Source organism: Fukomys damarensis, unplaced genomic scaffold (assembly GCF_012274545.1).
Source record: "Fukomys damarensis isolate Sample0158 unplaced genomic scaffold, DMR_v1.0_HiC HiC_scaffold_7, whole genome shotgun sequence".
NCBI lineage: Eukaryota > Metazoa > Chordata > Mammalia > Rodentia > Bathyergidae > Fukomys > Fukomys damarensis.
The window spans coordinates 19,442,106-19,456,629 of record NW_022900919.1 but is presented as its reverse complement, the minus strand read 5'-3'; the positions used below and the strand labels follow the sequence as shown (position 1 = coordinate 19,456,629).

At 47.1% G+C, this 14,524-nt stretch overlaps 1 protein-coding gene across 5 annotated transcripts in view; it reads right to left on the bottom strand.

Annotated features, from left to right (window-relative positions):
- The window catches only part of Znf710 (zinc finger protein 710), a 63,429-nt gene extending 48,911 nt beyond the window's left edge, over positions 1-14,518 (bottom strand). The window contains exons 1-2 of one of the 5 annotated variants that reach the window (XM_033761088.1): positions 14,412-14,518; positions 13,784-13,933 (exon numbers count right to left, since the gene is read on the bottom strand). In XM_033761088.1, the coding sequence (XP_033616979.1) occupies positions 13,784-13,930 (147 nt within the window). In that variant the 5' untranslated portion in view covers positions 13,931-13,933; positions 14,412-14,518. Of the gene's footprint in view, positions 1-13,403; positions 13,512-13,783 lie in introns of all 5 variants that reach the window. The other 4 variants (XM_010621074.2, XM_033761089.1, XM_019207054.1 and 1 more) reach the window with 4 other exon arrangements.
- Positions 14,519-14,524: the final 6 nt, after the last annotated feature.

The following is a 14,524-nucleotide window of genomic DNA, read 5'->3' as shown; positions in this document are numbered from 1 at the left end:
AAAAAAAAAAAAAAAAAGCCACATGCCTGCACCTCAGTAATCCCACCAAGCCCTCTTCCATTCTCTGAGGGGCCCAAGGTCTAGGCAGAAGCCTCCCCGGCCACCCTGGGCTGCGTGCTGCTGGGATCCGCAGTTCTACACCCACCACCCCACAGACACCCAGACTCCCACCCACTGGCCCACAGTGCCAGGCTGCACTTGCTCTGGGGTTCAGGAGTTACGGCCCAGTGTGGGCTTCTCAAGCACTGTCCTGGAAAGGAGAGCAGCCTGAGTTCTCCAAGCCAACCCTGCCCTGGGGACCCCAAAGCAGTGGTTTCACTGGGAGCCACTGGTCCCTGTGGCCTCTGTCACCACAGAGAGGCACAAGGACGGAGTTTCTCCTCAGCTTGGCTCCTCTCCCTGGCCTTGTGCTGAAAACCAGTGTGTGTGAAAGCGAGGAAAGAGACGCCTTAAAGACTACAACTGTATTTTAAAAGAATAAACCTTGGGCCAGGCATGGTGGCACAGGCCTGTAATCCCAACACTCTGGAGGCTGAGGCAGGAGGATCGCTGTGAGTTCAAGACCAGCCTGAGCTACATAATGAGTTCCAGGTCAGTCTCACTACATAGTGAGACCCTGTCTCAAAAAACTGAAAAAAAAAAAAAAAAAAGAAAGAAAGAAAAAAAGCAAAAAAAGAATAAACCTTGGTATTTAGCTAAAGTGAATCAAAACCCCATTTAACATTTCTAGAGGGTGATTTAACCATCTAAATCGAGAGCCTGTAGAATGTGTCTCAGGAGTGGTGTTTCTACTGGACAGGTATCCCAAGGAAACAATGGAGACAGTGGCAAAGCCACACACAGTGCTCACCACAGTGCTCTCTGCATGAGACAGAAGGTGAGGAAATGACCAAAACATAGATGACTCCTAAAATTGCAGTCTGTCTCCTCAAAAATGTACTATACAGCCTGTTTGTTTGTTTGTTCGGACACAGTGTCTCACTACGGAGGCCTTGAACTCACAGCAATCCTGCCTCGGCCTCCTGAGTGCTAGGATTATAGACATGCACCACCATGCCCAGCTATGCAGCCCTTTAAAGTGATTGGGAGGCAAATATTTAAACCAATAGAAATGTTAATTAAAAATTAATTTAATTGACATTGTTAATTAAAAGAAAAAGGTAGCAAGATGGTACAAACTGTTCTCATCTTTTCAAATTAAAAATATGCTGAAAGAATATATACTATCTTTAAAAAACAAACAAAAAAGAATATATACTATCTTAAAATATTAATGATGACTTTTATTTTTGCCTGGTTATCTTTCCAAAACTTTTTACTGTAATCATAAACTTCTTTTCAATATTTTTTTTTAAATCAGGCTATTTAGACATCTAAATCTTGGGGAACTGAATTAAAATAAAATACTAGGCTGGATGTAGTGACCCATGCCTGTGATCACAGTGCTTGGGAGGCTGAGGCAGGAGGATTGCTGCAAGTTTGAGGCCAGCCTGAACTATAAAGTAAGTTCAAGCCCAGCTGGGACTACATAAAGAAAGACTCTGTCTCAAAAAAACCAAAGCCAAAAAAACACAAACCCATGTAAGGGTATTTTGAAGGACTAAATGGTGATTCTAGAGGTAAAGAATCAGGATCCCCCAGCAGGGCTGAACAGAGGCAAGGGAGGCCACCAGCCCCAAAGCAAATCTCCAGAGATGAGACCTTCAGCTCCCCCAGGCCCTTGGGGAGCACTTGGGAAAAGAGGTGCAGTGCAGAGCTAGCAGGTGCAGGCTGGGGTGGGGAAAGACAAAGCAAACTCACGTTTGTCCTCCTGTAGGGAAAGAATAGTGACCATCTCTTAGGTAAGCAACTCAAAGGGAAAGGGGGAAACAGGCTGGCTTTTTTTTAGCCAGGCCACCGACAGTCCCACTGCTTAGGAGGCTGGGCAGGAGATTCCTTCAGCACAGGACTTCGCAGTCAGTCCGGGTGAAGTAGCAAGACTGTCTTGCCACCAGGTATGATGGGACACACCTATAATCTCAACATTCAGGAGAATGAGGCAAGAGAATTGTGAGTTTGAGGCCAGCATGGGCTACATAGTGAGTTCAAGGACTGAACTACATAGCAAGACTCTGTCTAAAAAAAAAAAAAAGACGGTCTCAAAACAAAACCAAATAAGCCCTGGCTTAGTACATGCCTATAATCCCAGCACTCTGGGAGGCTGAAACAGGAGGATCACAAGTTTGACCTCAGCAAGGCTACATTTTATTAATTAATTAATTTTGGGGGGGTGCCAGGGATCAAACTCAGGTTCTTGCACTTTCAAGGCAGGCGGCGGAACCACTGAGCTAAATCCCCAGCAAGGCTAAATTTTTTAAAAAGGACTGGGTAGTTTAACATGAAGCCCTGCATTCAATACCTACTACAGCAAGACAAAACAAGCAGCAGTTTCTGAGATTTGTTAATCCAAATGGCAGCAGCAGGGAACATGAATTTTTAAACAGAAGTAAGAAAAGGCCCAAACCAGGAGTAGGAAGAAAACAAAACAAACAAACAAAAACAAGAATAGGAAGAGACAGTCCCAGAGCTCTGTCACTGAAGCTGGAGAACTCCACTTCGTTTCAGAGGAGTTTCCGGGACAATGACAGGGCAGGCCTCTGGGAGGGAGGGCATTAGAGTGACCACTTCCTGGAGCTCAAGGAAGGAAAATTCCACAGGGCAGGTACTGAATTATTCAAGCAACAGGAAGGCCTGAGGAGCAGTGGGGAGAAGGGAGCCTCCATCTTCTGTATGATCCCAAGCTGAAAGCCTCCCAGATCTCAGCCATCAGGGAGCTTCCATTTGGGAAATGTCCATGGGGCGCCTCCCATCCATTTCCGCATTCAGTGAATAATGGCATGGAAGTGTGGGGATGGCACTGTGATATTGAGACACTTTGAGACTACACCAGCCACACATGCCACCATAAGCAGGGCGGCCGCGGCCCTGTAAAGATGCTACCCGGCACAGCGACAAGGTGTGGGGCACTCCGGCCCAGGCACAGGGCCCAAATCTTCCTATTCCCTGGGTGGATTCCTCAGCCCCCGAAGAGTGCCGCTGTCAGGAAACCATAACTCCAACTCAGAAAATAAATACAACACCGTGCAGGAGGACAGCTGGTGTTGGACAATTTTGTGTATCTTAAAGACATCAAATTCTTCCCTTGGGTGAAGTGGTACCCTATAAATTACACTCTCATACTCTTTTTCTTTTTTTTTTTTACACTCTCATATTCTATACGGCCAACACATCAGTGTTGCTCTCTGTGTCAATACCCTACCTTAAAAAGACAGGAGGCAAGGACCTGAGTTCAATCCCCAGTACAAAAAAAAAGATGCCACTGGGTGCGATGGTGCATGCCTGTAATCCAAGCTCTCTGGAAGCCAAGGCAGGAGGTCCGCCGCAAGTTCTAGGCCAACTGGACTACACAGTGAGTTCAAAGCCAGCCTGGACTATATAACTACATAGTGAGACTTTGTCTCAATCCACCCCACACCAAGAAAGATAGAGAGGAGAGGCGGGAAGAAAAAGAGAGAGAAGGGAGGGAGGGAGGCAAAGGGAACAGGGAAGGGGAAGGGGGGAAGAAAAGAAAAGAAAAGAAAAAAGAAAAGAAGAGAGAAAGAAAGGGAGTGACCAGGCACAGGTTGCAGGAAAGAGTGATTGAAATGGCCTATGTAAAACTGCAAAGTCAAGCCCATTTTCTCCCTACCCCTACCTTCCCTTTCTACCCCAACCTCCTCCTTTAAAGATATTTTTGATGAAGCCATATATGCACAAGGCACAAAATTTACAATGTGGAAAAGTCAGCCCCAGTGGTGGGAAACCCCAGCCACGCAGCTCCTCTACATCCCTGCAGAGTGATCACACAGCAGGCCTTCCACCCCTCACCTTCTCACTCTGGCTCATCCAGAGTGCACACTGGCATGCAGGACACTCACACTCTTACGGGCGATCTTCCAGCCACACAGAACTGCTCTGTGTGGTGCTAGGGCGGTTACCTGTTCTCTAATGACGGGCTCCCCCTCCCTGATTTTCTTGTACCGAGGATTGAACCCAGGGTCTTCAAAATGAGCTACATCCCCAAATCTTTTTTATATTTTTTATTGAAACAGAGTCTCCCCTAGCCTGGACTTCAACTCACAATCCTCTCACCTCAGCCCTCCAAAATGCTGGGATTACAGGCACATGCAACACCACGCCTGACTTTCCCTCCTTCTCTCCCTTCCTCCCTCCCTGCTTCTATAAGCAATGATGCAATAATGCAATGAACTGTCCTTAAAAATGCAGAACTTCAAAAGCCAAGTATGGTGGCACACACCTGTAATCCCAGCCCTTGGGAAAGTTGAGACAGGAGGATGGCTGCAACTTCAAGGCCAGCCTGGACTACAAAGTTAGCTCAAGGTCAACCTGGAATACATAGCAAGACCCTGTTTCAAATAATGGTAATAATAACACAATAACAATAATAATAATAAATTATGCCCACTATCATATCTAAATTTGTTTCTCTTATTGCTAATGGGTTGAAATGTTCTCATACAGTGAAGAACAATTTTTATTTCCTTTAAAAGCTGGGTTGAGCCGGGTGTGGTGGCGCACACCTGTGCCTGTAATCCCAGCACTCAGGAGGCTAAGGCAGGAGGATCACTGTGAGTTCAAGACCAGCCTGGGCTACATAGTGAGTTCCAGGTCAGTCTCATCTACATAGTGAGACCCTGTCTCAAAAAAAAAAAAAAAAAATCTGGGTTGAGGGGCCAAGAGTATAGCTCAGTGTTAGAGCATGTTTAGCATATAAAAGGCCCTGAATTCAATTCCCAGCCCCCTCACCCACTGAGCTGATAACCTTTTATTCATTTGCAGGAGTACATCAGATATTAAAGAAATGTGCTCTATGATATATGTTGCTGAGGCAGGAGGATTACAAATTCGAGGCCACCCTGGAATACATAATAACATCCTGTCTGTAAAAAATTTTTTTAAAAGCTAAAAAAATAAAATAAAAATAAATTCTCTATTCGCACACAAAAAAAGAAAAAGAAATTCTCTTTGTGTAGGGTCAAACATATTCTTTTCTTTTATGTCTTCTGGGTTTTAATTCATATTTCAACATTTTCCTGAGTTCATTTTTTAAAAAAAATTTACCTGGGCCGGGAATTTAGCTCAGTGGTTCCGCCACCTGCCTTGCAAGCGCAAGGACCAGAGTTCAATCCCTGGTACCAAAAAAAAAAAAAAAAAAAAAAAAATTTGCCATCCTTAATCCATCTGAAATTTATATTGTTGTGTTCTTTTTTTTTTGCGGGGGGGGGTACAGGGATAGAACTTGGGACCTTGCACTTGCAAAGCAGGCGGTGTGTTATGTGTTCTTTTTGTTTGTTTGTTTTGTTTTTTTGAGACAGGGTCTCACTATGTAGTTGAGACTGACCTGGAACTCACTGTGTACCACAGGCTGGTCTCAAACTCACAGTGATCCTCCTGCCTCAGCCTCCTGAGTGCTGGGATTACAGGCGTGCACCACCATGCCCGGCACGTGTTCATTTTTGATAGTCATTCTAAGTCGGTAAGTTTAAAATGTCATCCTTATTTATATGAGCTTACTTTGAAATTCCTCCCCTTCTCCTAGTCCAACTCATGGCCTGTTTCAGAACCGCATTCCTTCTCTCGGCGTGATCCTCCTGCCTCAGCCTCCTGAGTGCTGGGATTACAGGCGTGCACCACCATGCCCGGCACGTGTTCATTTTTGATAGTCATTCTAAGTCGGTAAGTTTAAAATGTCATCCTTATTTATATGAGCTTACTTTGAAATTCCTCCCCTTCTCCTAGTCCAACTCATGGCCTGTTTCAGAACCGCATTCCTTCTCTCGGCAGCCACCCCTCCTTCATATCCCATCTTTGAGCCAAGAGTGGCCCCTGATCCTGTGACCGACAGCCAAGCCGCACTGCACCTTGGAGCAAGCACACCTCGGAGCCGTCCTTTCATTTCATAGCTGAGGGCCCAGAGATTCAAAGAGGTGAATTGGACTTGCCCACAATTTCGGGGAAGGTTGGTTTTATGATTTTTATATTACTATTCAAGAAGAGAGACAATGATTTTGCCATAAATTCTGTTCAATCAATACATATCTATTAAATGACTACACTGCCCAACAGTGAGCCAGGCACTGGGGCTCCAGAAATCAATGACACAGCTTTGAGCTTTCAAAAAACCGAGTCCAGTATGGGCTCTAAACACAGATACCCACAGACCCAAGGCCATGGTGGCTGAGAAATGTGGGGAGACCAGTGAGTTCCACAGGGGATGGAGCAGGCTGCTAAGACACCCAGCTTTTAAGTGGGTTCTAAACAACCGGAGTTCGACTAGAAATGAGGGAGTGTTTGGAGCTAAGGCAACAATGGCATAACACAGGTGTGTGGGGAAGCAATGAGGTCACCTGGCTCACAGTGAGATGGGGATGGCTCCTGGGAGGGTCTATGGCCACCAGCAAGCCTTCCGGAGGGTCTGGACTTGACCCCAAAACTGCAAGTGACAAATATAGAGAAATGGCTGCATCTGCAGGGAGGGCCTTCAGGGATCTGGCAGGAGACACACATCTCCTCCTCTTTGGGAGAGTGTCCTCTAAGAGTTCTCACAGATAAACTTCTAAGCAATATTAGCTCACAATCTGAAATCATCAAACACCCAAGAAAACAGCGCTCATGTGCAGGAGTCTGCAGAAGCAGCCAACAGCAGAATCACACCTGCAAATTCTTCAAATACTGGAATTACTGGATACAGAATATAAAATAACTATGTTCAATATGATTAAAGAAAAAAGTGGGAAATTAAAGACACAGTAAGGAGTAAGATTTTTTTTTTCCAGTACTGGGGATCAAACTCAGGACCTTGTGGTTGCAAGGCAGACACGGTACCACTGAGCTAAATCCCCAGCCCAAGGAGTAACACATTTTTTTTAAAAGAAAGAAAAAACAGACCAAGCATATATGAAAAAGAACAAGATAGAAATATATGAGCCAGTTGTGGTGGCACATGCCTGTAACCTCAGCACTCTGGGAGGCTGAGGCAAGAGGATTACTACAAGTTTAGCACCAGCCTGGGCAACTGAGCTCAAGACCAGCCTGAACTATATAGCAAGACCCTGAGAGTCTGTCTTAAAAAAAAAAAAAAAAGGAATAATGTTCAAAAAGACAATAGCTGCAGATATTCTAGAACTGATCGAAATCATCAATCCTTGGTTTTCAGAAGCCCAGTGAATCTTTAGCCAAATAAAATTCACTTTTCAGTACATTTACACACACACACACACACACACGCACGCACACACACACCTAGAGAGAATATACCCAGGAGAAAAATAACCCCACTATCATTTTCTATATCAACAGTAACATCCAGAAGCCAGAGCAATACTGCCTGTAACAACTAAGAGAAAATAGCTGTCAAGTTAATGTTTTATACCTGGCAAAAATATCTTTTAAATATAAGAATGAAATAAAATTCCACCCAAAGACTGAAAGCTTATGACTAAAAAAAACCTTTACCACACAATGTTCTGATCTCAGAAGACCTGGGCTAAGGGAGAAATGTGAGGGAAGGAAATAAAATAGTAAAAAAATGTTGGGTGTGGTGGCACTCACCTATAATCCCAACACTCAAGAGGCTCAGGCAGGAGCATCACTGTGAATTTAAGGCTAGCCTGGCTATATACATATATATAGCAAGACCCTGTCTCAAACAAAAACAAATAAACAAAAATGGGGGGGGAACGCCTCTGAATCAAATTGAATAAATAAAAAACCAGAAAAATAATAAACAAGTGCAAAATAAGATAGTACAAAGAAATCCATATATTGAAACCTATAACAAATATAAATGGCCCAAACTCATCAGTTAAACTATATAGACGTCAGCCTGGATCACAAACAGAAGACCTTGCAGCCCAAGAGAGGGACACAGGCTGCAAAGAGCCCTCACCACCAGGCTGGGACAGGGACAGGAGGCAAGGAGCAGCACATCACGACCAAAGCACCAACGTGGAACAGGAGAGGACAGAATGGCAGGATCAGTAGGATGGAGAGGCAGAAAGACACCCCAAGGACAAACCAGGCCCAGGGAACACGGGACAGATGGGGCATGCTCCTTTGTAAAATCCTACAGTAAAGGAAATGACACAGGAGGGGAGACAGATGTGGCTGTGGGTGAGGAACTGGGGCCTGGGAGGGAGGGGTGCCAGGTCTTATGGCGGTAGCCAGGGCAGGATCAGAGGTGGTGGCTTGGGTGGGGGGGGTGAGCAGGGCTACTTTGAGGACACGAGCTCAGCGCTTCAGAGATGATCCCTTCCAAGTCATGGAAGGGCTACAAGAGCTCCTGTGGTCCCACAGCTAGAGGATTCCACACTGATGAAAGGCGAGGGCTTGTGAGCCCAGGGTCCCAGAATGAGAATCACAAAGCAGGATTAACTAACAAGCACCACTGACTTCCGAAGGTACCTGGTGCTTCTCGGGGGTTGGCTTGGATGAGGTCCTTGCAGGAACACTCTGATGTGACACAGAATAGAGCCACTCAAGCTTGGCCAGTCTTGTCCTAGACCTGAAGGACAGCCTTTCCCAGCTGGAAGCCCATCCCGAGCCTGCCGGGTCCAAACAACCCTGGAGACAGTCCACACATGACCAAGAGCCATCACTACAGCGACAAGTTTCCCAGGTGAGGTTGTGGGTGTCCTTCCAAGCACCGCAGCGATCATCCTAATCTGATAATGGTCCTGCAGATATCACACCAGGCAGAAGCAAGGAGGAAGAAAGAGGGAAGAGCTGGGATACCATATGATCCCCTACCCCTTCCCACCACACTGAACATCCTCCCATTTCCCACAGCTCCCTGCGCACTTCTAGAAACACACAATAGAACATGCATTATCAGAAACTCTGTCACAGTGGCAGTTGTAAAAGAACTAAAACCTCCTTTGAGGCCAACCCACTTCATATAGTCCTTTAACTCCATTTCCAAACATGCAAGTGCATTATTACAAAGAAACTACATACAAATAAAAATTCAAAGAACACAGAAATGAATAAAAGGGAAGACAAAGGCCTCTGTCCTTGGAGTAAGCCCTTGGGATGGGGTAAGGGTCAGGATGGGGCACTCCACACATGAATTAGTAGGTAATAAAACCAGTTATTTTACCATCTGGTGCTGCTGACCCAGCACCCATTTGGCCCTGCTTTGGCTGTAGCATCCTCTCAACCTTCCCCCTCAGAATCTACCAATTTCCTGTCACCATCTCACCCCCTATTTTAAGGGTACAATTCTTTAAGTGCCTTCCTTCTGATTCCAGATTTTAAAAAATTTAGTCTTTAGCTAGGCATTGTGGTGCACACCTATAATCCCAGCACTCGGGAGGCTGAGGCAGGAGGATCGCTGTGAGTTCGAGACCAGCCTGGGCTACATAGTGAGTTCCAGGTCAGTCTCAACTACATAGTGAGACCTGTCTCAAAAAACAAACAACAAACAAACAAACAAAAAATTTAGTCTTTAATGCTGCGGTAATCTTAACTTCTAATATTTTCCTTGCAAACAAGCATAAATTGGGCCCAAAAGTGACATGGGCTTTCCCCGGCTTGTGTGGCAACCTGGAGCTGTTTGACACTTGTTTCCTTGGGAAAATTCTGGTTTTTGGAGGAACATTTTGGGGACCCTTACTTGTCTGTACACATGTGGGGGGGGAGTCTGTCATCTCAAAATCTGTGCTACCAAGAAGAGTTTGCCCCTTGTCCTGCTGCCCTGTCACGAGCAGGCTTCAAGAGCAGGGACTCTGGGGGCCTTGGGGCATGTGACTCCAGAATAGGTTCTCATTGCGAATGAGCAAGTAGCAGGTAAGGCACTGCTAGCACTTTGCCAGGCACAGAGAAAGTGCTGGGTAACAAGAGCTGGAAGGTACGTTGGGAAAGGCTCGATTCTAGTTCTTAGGGCCACAGACCCCTTTGGAGCTGGTGAAACCACAGGTCCTGTCCCCAGAAAAGTGCATGTATTGGTTACCTCCAGACACATGGTCCAGAAGCCCACAGGCACCCTGCAAGGATCAAGGACCCCTGGTCTCAGGCTTCTCTACAGTGACACAGAGGGCTGCAGTGACAGGCCTCTCAGGCCTGGGAGGCAATTCTTACAGTATCACATTCCCAGGAACACAGAACTACCGAGCAGGTTTCTCCCCTCCACCCCCGTTTTAGGTTCCGTTTGGCAGAAACGTTACACTTCTCTTCACCAAAGCCCTTCTGACCCTTGCCAGTTCTCTTGCTTCAGGAAAAAATCCTCCCTGAGTCTCCTAAAGAGAACCCCTCTGTGACAAAGCTCCCCACACCTGCAAAGGATTCTGATCCTTCTTCAGAGCCCTGCTCACTGATGTTAGACCAGAGCCTGCAGGCTCCCACAGAGGTCACAGTGTCACAGGGGCGGACACTGGGAAAGCCCAGGGCCTTGCCCTCAGCAGCCCAGAGATCATCAGAGAGGAAGTGTGAGATTAACTACTTCCCTATTACCTGCCTGAGGATATCTGAACACCCCCCCTCAAGGCGGAGAACTTTCTGGTCAGTCCTTGAGTCCATCAGACATCACCCTGCACAGGAATCCCTGAGATGTAGATTCTGCAGGTCCACTGAGGGCCCGAAATCCTACACCTGCACCATGCTCCCAGGCCAGGCGAAGCTAGTCGTCAGACCACAAAGAAAACAGCAAAGCTTGCACCAGGTTGTGCACAGTACCTCTGGGGTGCAGCTTTTGCCCCTCCCCCTCCAGGCAGCTGTTTCAATGCCCTTTCTTCAGGACAGCGTCCCTTCCTCCCTCATCCCTGATTATGGCTCCTGCGCCTCTGAACTTTTTCCTTTGAAGCATTTATAACAACTGTAATTAAAGAGTATTTGTGTAATTATTAGTTTAATGTCTGCCTCCCAGGGAGACTGCAAATGCACTAAGGATGGGCCAGCACAGCATCTAGTAAATCCAGGCTATCCAGGGCCTGCTGCTGCTGTGATCCACAGTAGGTGGGGTCAGTCTTGCGCAGGAAGGGAAGGTCTGTACCAGGGCGCTCATCCAGAGACCTCAGGGACAAGCGCAATACTACTCTGCTTTAACACTGCATCAGTTCCAAGTATGTGTTACCTGTGTTGGGGTATGGCTCCGGGGTAGAGAGCATGCTTTGCACATGTATGGAAACTTCAAGTTGGAAAGCAACCTTTTCCAATTAAAAATAAAAGGTATCCTAAAGTTTTATCAAGTATAAAATAGTCCTGACTGGGAATACCACTCTCTGCCAGAGAACAATTAGGCCCTAGGAAATAAGCCTTCCTGTCCATCCTCACTGGGTGAACCAACTTCAAGCACAGTGAGGGCCCTGGCAGAGGAAGGTACGTGCATGCTCCCTGACCTGGCTCGCTGTGCTGCACACTCACAAATCTTCCGGCTTTTCTTTTGCCACCCTCTCTGGACACTCAGCGCTCAGAAGGCCTAGCTCTTTGGCAGGGGCAGAGATGTCTGACCATATCATCACCCTAGGGAGCAAAGTCTGAAGCCAGTCCCTGGCTTCAGATACCAGCTCTGTGGCCTTGGACAGGTACAACTCCTCTGGGCTGTTTCCTGGGCTACCAGTGAGGATAACCCTGTGTCTCCTCTTGGAGGACTAAGGGAGAGGCTGCCTACAAAGCATGTAACATAATCCAGGTCCAGGACACATGATTATTCTCAAATCTGAGTCCAATTCAAAACCTTCAAAACCTTTCCATTGTTTTCCAGTCTCCACCCAGCAGCTCCACCCAGGCAGGATCTCTACTATTCCCAGCCCCCTCCTGCCTCACCTGTCTGGAGCTAGTTTGAAACAATGAATCATAGCACAACTCTGCAGCTTCTATCAATCACCTCCCCATCCCTGCCTGTGTCATTCCCAGTTCCTTCTGGGAAAGAAATCCTTTTCCTAATGTCCAGGACGTTCATTTAACAAGTATTTATGAAGATCCACTAGGGTCCAGTTCTACAGGGGCTCAGCAATGGACAAAGCAAAACAAGCACAAAGTAGGATGGTAGAAGAAATCCACATGTTCCCAAATCCACATTACCAGACCTCTAGGAACACAGACTGACTTTCTAGCACTTCTAATCCATGGATGGAGATTTGTCTGGGTCTCTGGCCCTTCCTTATGTCCCCATTCTTCCCATCTAGCCACACATAAGTACAAAGTAGAAATAAAGTATTCCAGATCAAAAAATGGTAATTTGGGAACATCTCAATGACTAAAGTTCCACCCTGCTGAACTGCTGGACTTTGAAGAAGTCAGTATTAAAACAGCCAGAAGCACCCAGTTTCCACAAGTCACAATGGCCTGTCACATCCTTCAGGTCAGTGTGCATCACTTGCCTGGAAAATAACTCAATTTACCAGGCAGGCTCCCAGGCTCCTGCATGTAGCACAAGACTGGGGTTTCATGTTTTCAGAGCTATCTCTCTGAACAGAGTTTGACTGGGAAGTTCCAGCAGTCACAGAGGTAGTGACGACCGGTGACGTGGAAAGAGATTCTGGAACTCAGGTTTGAGCACTGCCTGTTGTTTACTGTGTGATCCTGGGCAGGGAGCGTTCTTCCTGCTTTTGTCTTTTTTAAATAATCTCTAAGGTCCCTGTCCAGCTTTGAAGTCAAAGGGCTGAATCAACCACCATTAACTGAGACCCTGCAGATTCAGAGTTTTTTGTTATTGTTGTTTGAGACAGGGTCTCGCTGTATAGTTCAGGGTGGCCTTGAACTCACTATGTATCCCAAGCTGGCCTCACACAGCACTCCTGATTCAGCTTCCCAAGTACAGATCCAGGTTCCTCAATTCTACAAACTGAGCCCCAGCCTGGGCCAGGCCCTGGCCATACATGCAGGATCCTGGGTGACTGAGTCATATGAGGAGCCTACACCCAGCATCAGTATTGACAGGGGCACTGAACCTGAGATGTAATGGCCTCTTCCTTTTATCAACTGCCTCCCACCTAGAAAGAAGCTATACTTTCCAAGTGCAACCTTGCTATCTTGCTCAATATCTCCAGGCCACAAGGCAAATTTAAAAATAGAAGTTGTGTAAAATCTCTGGTAGTCCCATTAGTCTGCCATTCTCCAACCTGAGAATCATTCCAGACCTTGACTATCCAGAGATATCCAGATATCTCTGGATAGTGAGCAGGAAATGTCTCCCTGGTAGGAAACACCTGGATGGGGGTGGAAGTGACCTAAGTAAGCAGAGAACAAATGGCACACACGAAGTGGGCCAGAGACTCAAGACTCACCTCCCACACAGGTGAGAGGAAGAAAACACCACCCCTAGTGCCTGTTTTCCCACCCCCAAAGGGTTGTAGCTCTATCCCAACCTGAGAGCCAGCTCCGTGTGTGGGCCCTGGAATTTCCAGTCACAGGTGGCCAAGTGTCTCCAGATTCTGCTCCAAGCCCAGCAGGTGCCTGGCAAGGGCCATGCATGGCTGGATAAGCAATTACAAAACCATCAGGAAAATGCTAGAAAATAATATTCACTTTAAAACAAATGGGAGCAGTGGCTACCTTAGGTCTCAAAACTCAAAACCAGGCAGGCCCATCAGCCTTGATGGAACAGTTTCTAACAGCTAAGGATGGTTAAGGACTGGCTTCTTCTCCTCCCAAGTTAGACCCCACAGCTACGATGAAACCTGAGGTGTTACCCCGCCCACCTGGGAACTTCACCTGGCAGAAACAAACTTTGACCATTTTTACTTACATATGTACAAAGGCAGGACTGACAAAGCAACTTCAAAGCTGGCTGGGTGACCCCCAGAGCGCCAAGTCCTCCTCTTCGCACCTTTGGGAAGTTCTGTGAGTTCCCAGGTATCCACGGAGACTGTCGATGTCCCCTCCAGGTGGACATCAGCTGGCAGTTTGCATTGTGAACAGAAATATAGGCGCGTGGGGTGCCCTTCAAGTGCGGGGCACTCGAACTGCAGTTCAAGGGTGGGCCAAGAGGATGTCCCCTCGCAGGCAGGCCTGTCTCTCACCAGGAAGGACCTCGCAGTATCCCCGTGAAAACAAGCCCTGCAACTGCTACACAGCACCCGGGACATCTCGCCCGAGCGCAAAGATACATTAATGACAGTCTCGGGTTGGTTAAAACCCACACAAGCACCTTCTGGCCTCTTAAATCTTCCTAAACTACAGTTCAGACTGGAGGGAAGCAGTTGCAGGAACCATAAAAGTCATCTTAAAAGGCAAGTAGGGAGAAAAAAATACCCCGATACACACTAGTTAGCTAGCAAGTCCACGGCTAGGGGGGGGGCGGTGGCGGAGAGAGGGGACGGATCTGTGGGATCTGCGCGCCCGGGGTGCGGAGGCCCCGGGATCTCAGTACCCACCTGGCACCGTGGGGGACCCAGATCTGACGCCACGATGACACCCTACAGCTCCATCCAATTAAGAAAATGACCGCGAGGAATCGGAAAGCGGGCAATCAGAAGGGGGCCTGAGC